This window comes from Porites lutea, chromosome 2, assembly GCF_958299795.1.
Source record: "Porites lutea chromosome 2, jaPorLute2.1, whole genome shotgun sequence".
In the NCBI taxonomy this organism is placed as follows: domain Eukaryota; kingdom Metazoa; phylum Cnidaria; class Anthozoa; order Scleractinia; family Poritidae; genus Porites; species Porites lutea.
In genome coordinates, this window is record NC_133202.1 from 48,756,014 (window position 1) to 48,771,643 (window position 15,630).

Sequence of the window (15,630 nt, forward strand, 5' to 3'; positions counted from 1 at the left end):
ATAGTCAACTTGGGGGAGGTTTGGCCCCGGCGTGACGAGGTAAGTAAAGTCCAGTCACAGTAGTCACTATTCACAATGATTCAAATGTAAATGGTTTCATAAACTTATACTGTTTCATCTCATTTGTAACTCTTGCCCTCTGTTCCGTCGTCCACACAACGGAATGTCTGGTTTTAGATGGCTGAGTATACAATAGCTTTGAAGCTGCATCTATGTACTCTTCGTCACTTGCTACCCCCAGAAAACTGCAAAGTTTTCGCAAATTTTCTTGAGGATTTGTAATAATTTCGTGGCTGTAGATGTCTATAACTTCAAAGTCCTCATGGTGGTGCAGTTTTTGAGCTGATTCTATGAGTTTAAAATGGCTTGTAATAACCGAGTCCAATAAGATGGAATCATTCACCTGCAAGACAAAAATATAGTCCCTAAGTAGCAGCGAATTGTATATAGACACATAACCATAGGTAATAAAGTGCATTTAAGCTAAAATGATTGACGACCTGCAACTTAACATTGCTACTTAGTTGACTTGTCAGGTATACCATAATTCCATCAAGTGACTGCACACAACTCACTTTGACTCGAAGACCACTGGCACTGGTTGTCGGAGACGCTAATTACCGTCGGTATCAGGCAGGAGTGATTATTAGGGAGCTTAAGAAAAAAGGACGGCGACGGTTACGGAAACGTCACTTAAAAAGTGAATTCGCGCTGCTTCAGGCTTTATCGCGCATACTGCATTTCCTGTCGTTCAATTCGGACTTGAATGCTAAAAGACTGTATCGAAGTTCAGAAAAAGAAAAAGAAAGGCGTTGTCTTGTGTTCGTGTCCTCCACAAAACGTGAAATTAGGCGTTTTGATGTAGTAGTCGTGCAGCGACGGCAAAGAAATGTATAAAAAGAGTGATGCACGTGCAGAGTTGTTGTTTTGTTAATCTAAACCTATGGCTTTTTTGCCGTTCTCGTAGGAACAGCAAAGAAATGTACAAAAAAGAGTAATGCATGTGCTTATTAAAATAAGCAAAACAACAACTCTAGTAAGGTGAAAAACCTTACATTGCTTTTTGACGTTCTCGTTGCCGTGGCCGTCTTCGGATCTTAAGGTCTCTATTGTACAAGTGTATGTTATTTATTATAATAACTTACTTTGAAACTTCCTCCTCGAGCACTATCCCTGGTATGCAGTTGTCTGAGTACCTTTGTTGCGATGTTGTCGAATGGATTCCTAATAACGTGAATGAATTTCAACGGGATTTTAAGAGTCCTCTGAATTTCCTCCAAAACATGAAAGTTTTCGGATTTGAATAAAAGATGGCTTGTTCCAGTTCCCTTTTTGTCCCCGATAACCTTTGAAGTACACACACACAAAATAAAATAAAAAGTAAATTGGAACTACTTGAAAATGTAAGTATTAAATGGTAACCAGTTTTTTGGTTTAAACTTGTGATTGGATGCAAAAATACGTTTTATTAAAAGATTGAGGGCTTTTACGGGCAATAAAATGAAAGGTGATTAGCAGCTCCTTTTTCTACAAGAGTGTTATTTCAATCTGTACTGAATAGAAGATGGCTTGTTCCAGTTCCCTTTTTGTCCCCGATAACCTTTGAAGTACACACACACAAAATAAAATAAAAAGTAAATTGGAACTACTTGAAAATGTAAGTATTAAATGGTAACCAGTTTTTTGGTTTAAACTTGTGATTGGATGCAAAAATACGTTTTATTAAAAGATTGAGGGCTTTTACGGGCAATAAAATGAAAGGTGATTAGCAGCTCCTTTTTCTACAAGAGTGTTATTTCAATCTGTACTGAATAAAAGATGGCTTGTTCCAGTTCCCTTTTTGTCCCCGATAACCTTTGAAGTCAGCACACGCAAAATAAAATAAAAAGTAAATTTGAACTACATGAAAATGTAAGTATTAAAAGGTAACCGGTTTTTTGGTTAAAACTGGTGATTCGATGCAAAAAATACGTTTTATTAAACGTTTGAGGGCTGTTACGGGCGATAAAATGAAAGGTAATTAGCAGCTCCTTCTTCTACAAGAGTGTTATTTCAATCTGTACTTCTTGTGCAATTGTTTACTCTTCCTCCGCTAGCTTAGTTACACTCTGTTGCAAAACAAAGTCATGTTTCATTTTGATGAATGTCAATGTCTTTGAAAAATGAATATTTTGATTCCAGTGGTCACCTTATCAAAGGTAGGTAGTTAAGCATTACGTCCATCGTAAAGCTTCCGCACGTACAATGTGGGAGATTGTGGGCGAAAGCGTCTGGCAGAGTAAAAAATAATGAGCAATTTGCAGACCGTAAACAGTTTATGACCCTTGTTGTTAACCTCGTTGGGTATTTGGAAAAAATTAGCGTTCGATAGTTTCTGAAGTTCGTTTAACTGTCACTTGCTACTCTCGATCTCCACCGCTATAAAATGGTGGCCCCTCGTATTTAAATATTCAGCCACCGTTTTTTTTGGCTTCAGAAAGTGGCGTGTTTGCTCTCACTTATTTACCTTTAGTTTTTCCTTGAACTTTCCTTGCCACTGACCAGGTACATGATAAGAATAACCGTGGAGGCAGTTAGAGGCTCTATTACCGAACATTGCTTGTTCCCTTGAAAGTGCATGAAGGTCAAAAAACAGTCGATTCTTCAGCATTTCGCTGTCACCTTTGCTATTGTTTTTGTAATAATTCCATTTACTTAGCACTCTAAATTCGTGTGGGATCATAATATTGGGATGTGCATCTAAGATGGCACCAACCAGGCTATGGCCACTGCGCGCGCAGCCGATGAACAGTACAAATGTTTCGACGCCTCCGTATAACGTTTTGAGCTCCTCTTCAAAAACTGTTCCAGGTTTCTTTGCTAAAAATGGAAGTTTAGATAGGAAAAGAATAGAGAATAAATAATAATAAAAATCAAAAGGAACCTAAAGTGGAAGGTTGAAAAAGGATCTTTTTTCATCCTCAAAGATCCATTTGGAAACAATTATTGGATGAGGTTTTGTGATATCCAGAATAATAAGGTCAAGGTAACACTTAGTGCGACCTTGATTATTCGAGATATCACAGAAACCGAATCTAATAATTATTTTACCGTTCATTCCTTTGAAGAAAATAACGACAAACACACCATTGCACGAAACACAGTTTGATATTGCCCTTGGAAATCATGCATTGCGTGCGGAACCTACGGATTAGTTAGTAACTAGTGCTAGTAGATAACTAACCAATCTGTACGTTGAACTACTTTCCAAAATTAACTGAAGGCTCTTAGCCAGTGAGAAGACGACCAACATAGGGGAATGAACGATGGCAGTTCATGCCATCGTCATCGTCATCATCGTTTTATACCAACACTACTGTCATGATAACCGTCACAATCGTTATCGTAATTTTCTTAATCGAAATCATCGACGTTAGCATCCTCGCAGACGTCACTGTCTACTTAGGTAAAAACAAAACAAAACAAAAACAAAACTGGAAATAAAACACACACACACACATGTATTTATACCAACCTCGAGTTTTAGAAGGGCTGTGTTGCCATACATTTTCTGATTGAAAGTAAAGTTTGTTAATCAGCAACAAAAATATTGACAGGACAAGTAAGGCTAGTGTGATCCCTTCGAGGTTTCGTGAAGACTTCATAACCACATAATCATATGTCAGGCGAACATGCAACTATCCTGCAAACAGAAGTAATTACCTGTGCGTTCAACCAAGATGAAAGCAGTTAAGAAATACAAGTATCCCACTCGTTTGTATTAAAAGGCGTCCATGAGAAAATTGTATTAAAGAGGCTCTAATTAGTTGCACAGAGTTTGCCAAGTCGGCAAATGTCATTTTAAGTTTCAAGCCACGGAACAAACTTTTCTTTAATTCTTCCTAAAAAGGCTTAAATAGCATACTACAAAATGAATTATTGTACAATTCTACAATCACCACTCATTTTGTTCACACGTGAAATAAGCATATTGAAACTCTGAAAGATGCCCTGCCGAAATTTCAGGATCATTACCCGCGACCCCAGTAGTTGCGCCCAATAAAAAAAAACAAAACAAAACAAGCAACCAAACAAATTTAAAACAAAAACAAAAAACAATTAAAGTTGACCATCACACACCCGGCGTCGGAAAGTATCGGTAATTGAATGATTTGTTATTCACTTGAATTTGATACTCCTCCAGAACTGTGATGCATAGCCAATATTATTTCACTTTAAGATGAATGGCCAATCGCTTCCCTTTGTCATGCCAAAAGAGAATAATAACAATGCATCATCCATGGCAGTCTCTACAGTGGACATTTAAATTTATTCCACCTTCGGATTTTCTCCGAGGAAACATAAAACTCCATTAGAATTTAGATTAAGCGTTCTGGGAGTCTTTCCGAACAACTTCAAATCATTTAGTGAATTCAATCATCTTATTTCGTCCCTACTAACAGAGCGCAGCTTGACCGTTCGTTCCGTAAGCTAAGCAGGTAAGCCACAATTCCTTGATTCGCTCTGATCAAAAGCATAAATCTTAAAACGTAAACTTTGCCCTAATTTATAAGCCACGATTGCGCAACACAAATTTCATTCTTACTTGCCAATGATGCTTGTTTAATTCATAGCAAAGCTCTAATGTATAATAAAAAGGTTTGACGTGAGTTATCTTAAGATAATAATGGAGCTGTAATTAATACACTAATGAGACAAAAAGAATATGCATCTATCTCCGACTAACTTTATACTTATGGATCTCCTGATGCAATCCGATGTACATACCTCAGTGGTGTGTCAGAGAGATGAAACACAAATACAAATTGCGTACCAGTCATTCTAAGTTTTAATACAAAAGAAAGTTTTTTTTTATGTTGTTTGTGTCTTGTTTTATCTGAAGAAAGAAAAGGATACCCTTTCTGTTCGTATAGTGTTTCAGTTCACTTTAAAAACGACCTAGCCGTCAAAAGGATAAACTAGAAGTTAATCAATCATTTGTTCACTTCACCTCAAAACCTCAATTGACAAGACAATCTTAAGTTAAAGTCTTGATAGTCGCACAGTTCACAGTTGGGAAGGTGCTGCTTGTCGGTGAAGGTCTGATGAGTGAATTCAGTTTTCCCTTTGTAATGTCATGTTGAGTACTAAGATCTCCTTAGAGACGAATAGTGTCTTCGAAAAATCTAGTCTAGAGAGCTGTGGCACACAGTGACAAAAACATCACTGCACTACTAGCCTTAATTTAGTGCAAACTACAATAAAAATGTAAATTTATCTTTGTTGTTTATTGCAAGAGTAGGACAATCGATCGTATATTGTGAATTATTCTTTAAGTTTTTATTCCAGAATACGGACAATAATCAAATGTTAATAGAAGTCTTTGTTCAGAGACGTGCATTCCTGAAATGCGTATGGCAACCCAACCACGTTGCTTAGCGGACTATGTGTTTTCGAAGTCTTTCCTCCGACTAACTGAACATCTTATTTTTTTTTCTTTTTCACGAAGTACTAAAATAATTGTCTTACTTAAGTAGCCTGCTTTGTTTGGAGGATTATAGTGTACCTAGGGAGTGGGGAGAAGCACTCCTAGAATGAAGCAGATCCTGACATTCCGCCAGCTTTGTAGGCCCTTACTAAAGACGCTTGTTAATAGCATTGTCTGATAAAACCAAGTCGACAAAAATTCGCTCAAGTCTTTTCAGAACTTCAATTTCGAGAACGCTAACTTATGTCATATGAAGGCGAAGTTTTGTGGTATGACTATTCAAACAAAACTGTCTTCTGAACTATGTTTAAGTGGTTCCGGTTGTCACAAGGAAAGCGTCAGTGGCCTCTTAGGAAATGAAACTCCCAAGACCTATCTAAGATAAATCATCTTGAAATAACCGCTCGTTTAGAGGCCGATTGAAATAACGTAAGGGTGGCCCTGAAACATTTGGTGGGGAGTGTGCAAGATTTATCGGTTCAGTTTTGTAAGTTGCTTGATCTTGTTTTCTTTTATCTTTTGAGATATTCTCCTTCTTTAATTTGAATGCTATTAAAACAATTGATCTTTTTTAAAAAGGTTTACTTTATTTATCATTTCTGCGCTTCACATTGAAAGAAAATAGACCGAAAAAAGGTCCATCACTCAATTTCCACTAAGCCAGACGTTTATAATTACACCTCCATTTGAAGAGGGCTCTAGTTTATTTATCTTTGAGATAAATAACAATCATCATCATTAGCATCATGTCTCGTCTCTTCAGTATGCGTATAAGTCCTCAGATAAATAACAATAGAGAAACGTTCAAAACTAAAACTCAAAAAAATTGCCTATTAGAGTCAGTGAATATCACCATGCCAGTGTGCAAGGGTCACTACACCGACTAATATGCAGACTTCTCGTAGTTTGGTACAATTTTCTTTCCCCACAAACAGGTGAAGATAGTTGGATCATAGGCACCATCCGCGCAGCATTTGAGTACAGCGCCATAAGGTCTTGGGTTGAGCTTTGATCCGCAGCAAATGCCTGTATAGGGATCGTAAGGCACACCAGCACAGAATTTATAAATCTGGTTGTGGCTACAGAAATGCGTCTTGGAGTTGTATGGCGAATGGCCACAGCATGCTGAATCTTTGCCACCAACACGTAGCTGCACTGATCCGTTGCAACACAAGGCATTGGCAGGGTTGTAAGGCTTTAAGCCACCACATAATGAGGTGACAGTGGAGTTGTTGCAGAAATATTTGGTGGAGTCATAGCTTTCCTTGCCACAGCACTTTGCGTTTTGTCCCCCTTGTTTTGGAACCAATGTGTTAGCACAACACTTCTCGGTATTCAAGTCGTACAGTTTGCCATTACACAGTGGTACTATCTTTCCACCGGTGCAGAAGAATTTTTGGCTGGCATAAGCGTTCTTGCCGCAACATTCTGTACGTACTCCCCCGTAAAGGGGATTTAGCTTGTTGTCGCAGCAGGTGAATTTGGTGATATTGTACCTGTTCTTGTTGCACAGGTTGTAAATCTTGCCTTGCTCGCAGAAGTAGTAACGGGAATCGTAGCTTTTTGTTGCACAGCACTTTGCAAATTGCTCTCCATCTCTGGTTACCGCCTTTTTTTCACAGCAGATGAAGGATACAGGATTGTAATCAAGTCCACCACAACGCGGATGTATCTTGCCACCGTTGCAGAAAGACTTGGAATTATCATAGCTTTGGGTCAAGCAGCACTGGGCGTGAAGGCCGCCTTTCCGGGGCTGGACTGTTCCATCACAGCACATGTGTGATGCATGTACGTAAGGGGCGCCACCGCATTTAGAAATTATCTTTCCGCTGTAACAGAAGTGAGAGCCGGAATCGTAGCTTTCCTTAAAGCAGCACTTAGAGTTAATTCCTCCTTTCTTTAGAACCACGATGCCATTACAGCACTGCGAATCATCTGGCGAATACGAAAGTGCACCACATTTCTGGTAAATCTTGACGCCATAGCAGAATTGAGTGTTGCCGTTGTAAAGGTTGCTGGAGCAGCACTTTGCATATGATAAGGGGACGACACCGTAGGCAGCCAGTTTACCAGCACAGCAAGTAGATTTGACAGGATTATAGGGAAGACCGCCACACAGATGAACCACTGCTTTGTTATGACAGAAGAAATAACGGCTGTAAAATAAAGAGAGACCAGTGAGTAAAGAATAATTAGTATAATTTAGATTCTCTAACACCGACGCTGTAGGCCGCATGTGGTTAACGGTTCGCATTTTTGCATTGTAACTGCAGATAATAGGGATGACCATCATAATAATGATGATGCTGACGAAGATGATTATGATAGTATGAATGAAAAGATGGACGAGAACACACAATAAAAAATGGTCCAGCAAAACATGAAGACGAGAAATCTGGACAGTAAATAAAGCACATCGCTCTAAGAGGCCATTTACCAACATGCCTGAAATGGCTCAAAGCAATTACGGTATTAGATAGCATGATTCCTCTACTCTGGAGATCGGAACTTCCGTGTCTGTGGAATGGACACGGTTTCTGATGAAGGAAAACGATAACACGTATTTCGACTCGGCTTGCTATTTACCTGTCATAGCTCTTTTGACCGCAGCATCTCGTGTTATTCCCTCCATGACGTAATACCAGTGTTTTATCACAACATACAAATGAGGCAGGATCGTAGCTTTTATATTGACACTTCTTATAGATTGATCCCCCATAGCAGAACGAGGTTTGTGAGTTATAAGCCAGATAGCCGCAGCACTGGGAACTAGGACCATAACTTTGAATGATTTTGCCACCACAGCATAGTTGGCTAGAAAACAGAAATAGAATAAAACCTTGAAATGGCGCGTCTAGAACATTCAAAACAATTAACAATTGTCTAAATGCTACAAGTTTTGAACTGACTCTGCATGGCTCCAGTTAGAGGTCCAGAGCCCTGGAGCCTAGAGGTATCGTGTTTCTTTCTGAACCAAAAATGAGTAACAATGAAGTCTTGACAAAGACTTGCACTTAACCATTTCTTCTGATTGCCTATTGAACAATCCCTTATGCCTAGATCTGGTTTAAGAAACCTCTAAAACATATTTATCTTTTTTTTTTTTATCTTGGAAACCTACTTCAGTCGAACTTCCACTACCGGTCACCTCTCCACAAAATCCTCTTTTTTGCTGGACAGTCCATATATTGAATCTTGAATATTCTTCCCAAAGGTGGCCGTTGTGGGCAGGAAGCAGTAAAATAGGGAACAGTCAATCATTTATCAATAGAGGCTAACGAAACATGCATGCACCAGCCATAGACCACGGTTCAAAAGTTTTATCCACACCTTTTATGGTTTTTTTACAAGTTATTCTTACCTGGCAGGATTGTATAATTTTCCTGTGCATTTGTGTATAACTGTTTTGTTATTGTGGCAGAAGTAGTCATTGGAATCATAGTTCACTGATCCACAGCAGCGTGAATTCTTACCGCCAACCAAATGTAACACCTTATTGTTACAGCACGACTGACTGTGAGGATCATAAGACTGACCCCCACATTTATCGTAAACAACATCGCGGTAACAGAAATAGTAGTGTGTGCTGTAGACTTTCTTAGCGCAACAGCTGGCAAACTTGAGGGGAACATTACCAAGTGGAATAGAACTGCCAGAACAGCAAAGATCCCCAAGTGGGTTGTATGAGCTGTGGGCGCAAAGAGCGTAGAGTCTATTGTTTTTGCAGAAGAACTTGTCGGGGTGATAACTCTTCTGTCCACAGCAGCGTGAGTTGGAACCAGCTCGCTCCACAAGGAGTGAGGTACAACACTGATGAGTGTCCGGGTTGTACGAGTGCTTTTGACACCGGCCGTAGATGACGTTATTGTAGCAGAAGTTCACAAGGGAGTTGTAGGAAACATTTCCACAGCACTTGGAGTTGAGCCCTCCAACGCGTTTCTGTTGTGTCCCAAGACAACAGAGAGTGTTTTTTGGGTCGTAGATCTTTCCTCCACAGAGGGAGTAAACGATAGACTTAAGGCAGAAATACTTGGTATCATCGTAGCTCAGTTTTCCGCAACATTTGGCATTTCTTCCCCCGACACGTGACGTAACGTATCCGTTGCAGCACATGAAACTGTAAGGATTGTATTCTGTCTTACTGCAGAGCGCGTACACTTTACCAGAATGACAGAAATGGGTCAATGAGTTGTAGCTATACCTCGAGCAACATCGAGCAGCAGCTCCACCCAGCCGGGATACCAAATAGTTGTTACAGCAGAGTTGAGTAGTGGGATTGTAGTCGTTGGCTTTGCACTTTTGGTAAACGTGGCTACCGTGGCAAAAGAAGGACGCAGAATTGTAGCTATATGCCCCACAACACTTCGCGTTGTAGCCACCCACTCGAGGAATGACCTTAGCCAGGCAGCAATGTTGACGGATGGGGTTATAAGATCTTTTACCGCACAGGCTAGTCAAGAAAAAGAGTTTGTTAGTTTCTTCAGTGGTCCAAACACAGATTTTAGAATATACACGAGTGTCACAGCTAATATTAACTGATAGACGCAAAACCGGGTAATAACAATTGATAGAATAAGACAGTAGAAGGGTCGAGAAATTATATCATTGTAGAAACCAATTTTCCGGTTTACTACAGTTTTCCCAGATAAATGGTCAGTGAATGGTAGGTATACCATGGTATTGTAAGTCGACCTCTTTTAATATTAATACTTTCTTTCACGAAAAAATATGTTTACTTTTCTTATTCAACCAGTATCAACCAGTAATTCATTCGAAACCATGTCAGTGGGATTGCCGTTTTTGGCATATGCTTAGACTCAGTCAATTGCGACTGGTCCGTGCGATCTTAAAGTTAAAAAAAGCACTGATTATGTTTTCAAAGGAATCAGGACTGAATAAGCTTATCAAGGGCTTACCTGTAGATTTTTTTACCATAGCAAAACGACGACAATCGACTATAGCACTTGGTAGCACAACAACTTGCGTATTTGCCTCCGATTCGTTTAACAACGACGCCATGACAACAGATGTCGCTGACGGGGCTATAACTCTTCTTCCCACATAAAGGAATGATTTTACCACCATGACAGAAGTATCGCTTTGAGTCATAGCTCCTGCCCAGACAGCATGCGGTGTAACTTCCGCCGACTTTTTCAGCAACGTGGTTTGCGCAGCAAAGGTACTTTGTAGGGTCATAAGGGGACTTACCGCACTTTTTGTACACCTTACTGTTGAAACAAAACTGGGAGCGTGAATCATACACACTGCTATAGCAACAGCCTGCATAGTTACCGTAGCCACTGCGAGAAATAACCGCATTGTTACAACAGAAGGATTTCTGGAGGTTGTAAGGGTTTCCTCCGCACTTTTTGTAGATTTTATTTCCGTAGCAGAAGTAGGAGCGTGAATCGTAGCTCTTAATTCCACAGCACTTGCCCTGCTTTGCTCCGTATTGAGGACACACCATTCCACCGCAACACATGAAGTGATCGGGATTGTAAACATGTTTGTTGCATTTGGGGATAATGACACCCTTATGACAGAAGCTTCCGGAAGAGTCGTAAGCTTTAGTGGCACAGCACCGAGCGTATAGTCGTCCTGGCCGAGAGTAAAAGTTGTTTTGGCAGCATATGTATTGTTGGGGATTGTAGGCTTTTTTGTGACAAAGAGGGTAGATGTAGCTACTATGGCAGAAGTACCTGTTGATAATGAAGAGTAAATGTTAGATAAAATTTTGTTTCTTGAGGAAAAAATATTATCACTATTACAGTCAACTCCCTTTCTAACGCACACTGTTGTGACCTTGAGTTCGTGTCCTCAAAAGCGAGAATCCGTAATAACGGGAGTTTATTCAGTCAAACATCTGTAAAATATGTTTGTCTGGGACTTAGTTGCTGTCCGTATTATCGGGGTGTTCGCAAGGCGACAGTTAGCTGTAGTAGTCATGCGTAAAAACGTTTCTTAAAAACATTTAAGAAATTTTTAAAAAAAATAAAAAATATACGACGTTCCGACTTTCCCGGATGTCATTATCAAGTAAAAAAATATACAGTATGAAAGTTCTATAAATACAAGAAAAACAATAATTCCTTAAAAAGAAAAGTGACATATAAAAATATGGTACAAGTTAAACAAAGACTTTAACACTACATGATGAAGTCACTTTGAGTGTTAAGGCTAGGCCTCAGTTCTTTGATGAATAACATACTTTCTATTTTGCATTTTCCCAAGTTGGGGGGAGGGGGAGGGTCTGACTAGTGATTTGACTTAGGGATGATGAGGATAGGTGGACAATCGGCTATAGCCCCTTAAGAAGAAACAAAATGCGAAAACCGCGGTGATAAACATATATGATGCAGACGGCCAAAATAAAAACAAGAGTATCTATAGCTCCTTCCCCCAGGCCCCGCCTTCCCTAACCCAGAGTTGGACTGCATTTAAAAAAGTCATTAAGAATTCAAACGAAATATCCCAAAATACTACACTGACAGGATTCGCACTTACTTTCCGCCATCGTAGCTCCTGTCTTTACAGCATTTTGAGAGCTGCCCACCATCACGAGGCCTGATTTTGTCTTGGCAACATATAAAGGAGCTGGGATTGTAAGGGCTTTTTTGGCACTTTCCATACACCTTTTTGTCATGGCAAAAGTATTTTCCACTGTCGTAACTTTTCGTGCTACAACAAGTGCTGTAGTGTCCACCAACTCGCAGATTTATTTTCCCAGCGCAGCACTGATGAGTGGTTGGGTTGTACTTGCTTTTTCCACAAAAGGCGTAGATGAGCCGGTTATAACAGAAGAAAAAGCGAGAGTCATACGTTTGCAAGCCACAGCATTGTGCATGGCTGCCGCCAATGCGTCTGACCACGTGACCATCACAGCACTTAAAGTAGAAATCTAGAAACAGAAACAGAAGCAAAAATTCCTTAAAAGAACGGCACACGGTAAGTCATTTTTGAGCAACACGCTACTCTTTCTACTCGAGAAAGATTGTTACATCTCTTTGACACGTTTTCCACTCATTCGTGACACTGGTTGATTCCATATAAAAGGTACAATAATGTTATCTTCCTGAAGGGCAGTTTTTAACATTAAAAAATGTACTACGTTCACACGGACGCGTCTATTATATATGGACTATTATTTTAATTCAGGTTGAATTAAAATAATAGACTTAAGTTGTTTCTTCGGGCGAATCTATTTCGATCTTCTTTTCTTTTTCCTTTCTCTTTTATAGCCCGTTTTCTTGCCCATTTTTGCGTCTCTCTTTCGCATTGGCTCACTACCTTTCCAGGAAAGGGACCAATATCATCTCGGCAAGGAGTAGTAGGTGATTACCAATATTGGCAATAGATGTTCGGACTGGCCTGAATTCGCAAAACTGAATACGTTGCTTACTATCTTTAGTTAGTAGTTTAAAATGAAAGCTAAAATGAAAAAAACAAAAAACAAAACAAAAACAGAAGACCAAAGCGGTTATCAAGGGTTTAAAAGAAAATAGAAGATGCACTTTGTCTTGTTATTGTCAGTTATGTAGTTCAAGAAATTTTTTTTCTTTTGTTTAAATGGTCGTTATGACATTACTAATTTGTTCCACACTTTTTATATTGGTTTTTGGCACATGAACAATTAAGAAAACTACAACAACAACAAAATGTGATATAGAAGTATTAAATCTGAATGGATGTAAAATAAACGAGACTTCTTGATAAAAAAAAAAAAACGTTTTCCATGTAAGCCTTGGGATAGAGTACTAAAGTTTTTTTTTAAAAGTAGCTGTTACAATAGCTAGGACATTCACTTTTTATACATGTTAGCTTTGAAATTAAATTTTATCATGTAATTGTGTGCTTTAAAGGAAATTGCGAAGAACACCTATTGACTGCAACTGTCTACGTTTATTATATTTCAAACCTAACTGAATTATTTTGCAACTCCCCCGCCTCCTAGCCCATTACCCACTAGCCCACTCTCCCGCTTCCCCTAGCCCACTCCCCCCTCAAGCCCACTCCCCCGTTTTATGGAGGGGGTTTAACACAGCTGATCAATATTAAAAGCTTCAATAGCAAAAAAGAATACTTGACTTAATCTCGTAATATAGCATACTGAGCCTATATTAGGTAGATTGTAACGTGAGCAACAACTGGCTACCATTTTCCAACAGCTAACAATGCATTATTTTCATACGATATTATTATCTCATTAAATTGGGGCTGACGGTAGCTTTCTGGCTAAATAATCTCAAACAGTAAAAAGTTTTTGTCATTTGAGAAAGGTATAATCTATTTTCTTTTCTTTTACCATATTAAGCAGTACCATGACATGTCATGTTCCTTTCAAACAATATCCGTGTTACATTTTATTCCACAGACGCTATAATATTTTTAGATCAGCCTCTCTTAAATCTCTTAAATCTCAGATCAGCCTCTCTGAATTCCATATAAAATTAATGCAACTTATGTTTGTCAGCAAGGTTAATCTGAACGATTTCCCGCAGGGATTGTAACGATTTCAGAAGTCTTTAGTGTGTCTTTAAGTATAAAGATATGAGATTGATCATTTACTCAGATGATCGATATCATACGATCGCCGTACAGTTGAGTGCGGTCGGTTGTAACATTTTTTTTTATCAGTATCCTTATAATTGAAAAAATCGCTTACGGGACGTTCTTAAATAACGTTCAGGCATTTTGGAAATAAACCAGTTGCACTGACTTCGTGCGGATAAAAAAAGAAGAAGTGAACAAGAAGGTTAAAGATAGTAAACTTAATACCTCTGAGGAAGAAGAAAAAAGACAGTGAAATTCTTTTTTGCTAAGTTCTACATCGAACATTTAGTTCCCTGTGTTCTGTTTTCCTTAAACACAAAAATGGGTAGGCTTCGCTTCTAGCGCTTTCGTAATGTCTTCCCTGAATCGCAAATTAACAAACTTTGCGTTAAAATTTGGAGGAAACACTTTTCTCTAAAATGTTCTTACTTTTTAACTTTTACGCTTACAAAGTAAGTGCAATTTAACGTACATACGTTACAAAATTATTCCCACTAATTTTACCCGCGATATACTAATTAAAGCTTACGTAGAATTTAGAAAAAAAAAATTAACACACTGCAAAATTCAATGACTGCTGTACAGAAGATAAAACATGAGCAATAAAATTCATTAGAATTACCTAAATTTCTGTATTTACTCAAAAGCTGGCTCCCTTTCGCTCCTGATGCATCTCTAATGCCAAGGAAGAAGCATATGGAAATCGTAAGCACACAAATCGACCTCATTCTGTTTGAATTGGGAAGTGGATGAATGTTTTTTCAACAGTCTGTAACATATTTATACCTTTACGGGACACTATCTACGTGGAGACACTTGAGTGCTCCAAAACTGCCTCTTAGGTTAAACAAAAGCCCTAGAAAATGGACGTAATAACCTGATGCAAAATTAGTAGCACAAATTGCTAATTATCAGGGACAATCCGTTAGTTGCATTATTTCTTAATGTTTAAGCTAAGAGTGACTCTATGCTCAATATAACAAAGCAACAAAAACCAACATTTTACTTTTAAGCGTGATTCAACGAAAAAAGGAAAATCTTTAAAAAGCCTATATCGAACATAGGGGTGAGAAGGAAATGAGTAAGCCTTTTTCTCGGCTGTAAATATTCTTAAAAGACTGACGTTTTTAGGTTCTAGAACGTTAACTCGAGGGTAAGTCTCATAAGTGTAATAACCTTTGTCTCAAACGCGCCCATAACACAAAGGAGATCTCAAGGAGAAGGAATACAGAGGGGGTGGGGTTGATTTTTTCACCTTTTTTGGTATCTTGCCTATCCAGTCCGTGTATTTTTAACGCTTTTCTACTATGCTGGGAGAGAAACGAGAAAGCGCAAAAATCAACATTCAATTTTTAAGATATTGCATAATTTGACACATTTTTCAAAGTTTGTTTCAAGTTTTTTTTCTTTGCGTCGTCGTGTGGGATGCAAAGTGGTCTGACGACGTCAAAAACAAAACAAACTGCAATTTTAAGTGGAAATCCTTAGAGAAATCGCTGATTTAAAATTACATTGAAAGACTAAAGGTGCTTATGAGGAAAAAAATGAGGAAGTGGTTATGTAGGCGCACAAATATCACTGAGAAATATTTCAGTGAAAAATGAATTGACAAT

General features: G+C 38.7%; 2 protein-coding genes across 2 annotated transcripts; both read right to left on the minus strand.

The window, feature by feature from the left end:
* Window positions 1–3,547, minus strand: LOC140926331 (uncharacterized). Its single transcript, XM_073376084.1, has 4 exons — window positions 3,511–3,547; window positions 2,507–2,859; window positions 1,146–1,346; window positions 1–403 (listed from the first exon to the last, which is right to left on the minus strand). Exons 1-4 carry the CDS (start codon window positions 3,545–3,547, stop codon window positions 71–73), a joined length of 924 nt encoding a protein of 307 aa, XP_073232185.1. The 3' UTR covers window positions 1–70.
* A 2,487-nt stretch (window positions 3,548–6,034) lies between these two features.
* LOC140928908 (uncharacterized) lies at window positions 6,035–14,771 on the minus strand. Its single transcript, XM_073378708.1, has 6 exons — window positions 14,640–14,771; window positions 11,972–12,365; window positions 10,384–11,166; window positions 8,829–9,917; window positions 8,054–8,281; window positions 6,035–7,623 (listed from the first exon to the last, which is right to left on the minus strand). The coding sequence occupies exons 1-6, from the start codon at window positions 14,743–14,745 to the stop codon at window positions 6,351–6,353; spliced, it is 3,873 nt and encodes a 1,290-aa protein (XP_073234809.1). The 5' UTR covers window positions 14,746–14,771; the 3' UTR covers window positions 6,035–6,350.
* Window positions 14,772–15,630: the final 859 nt, after the last annotated feature.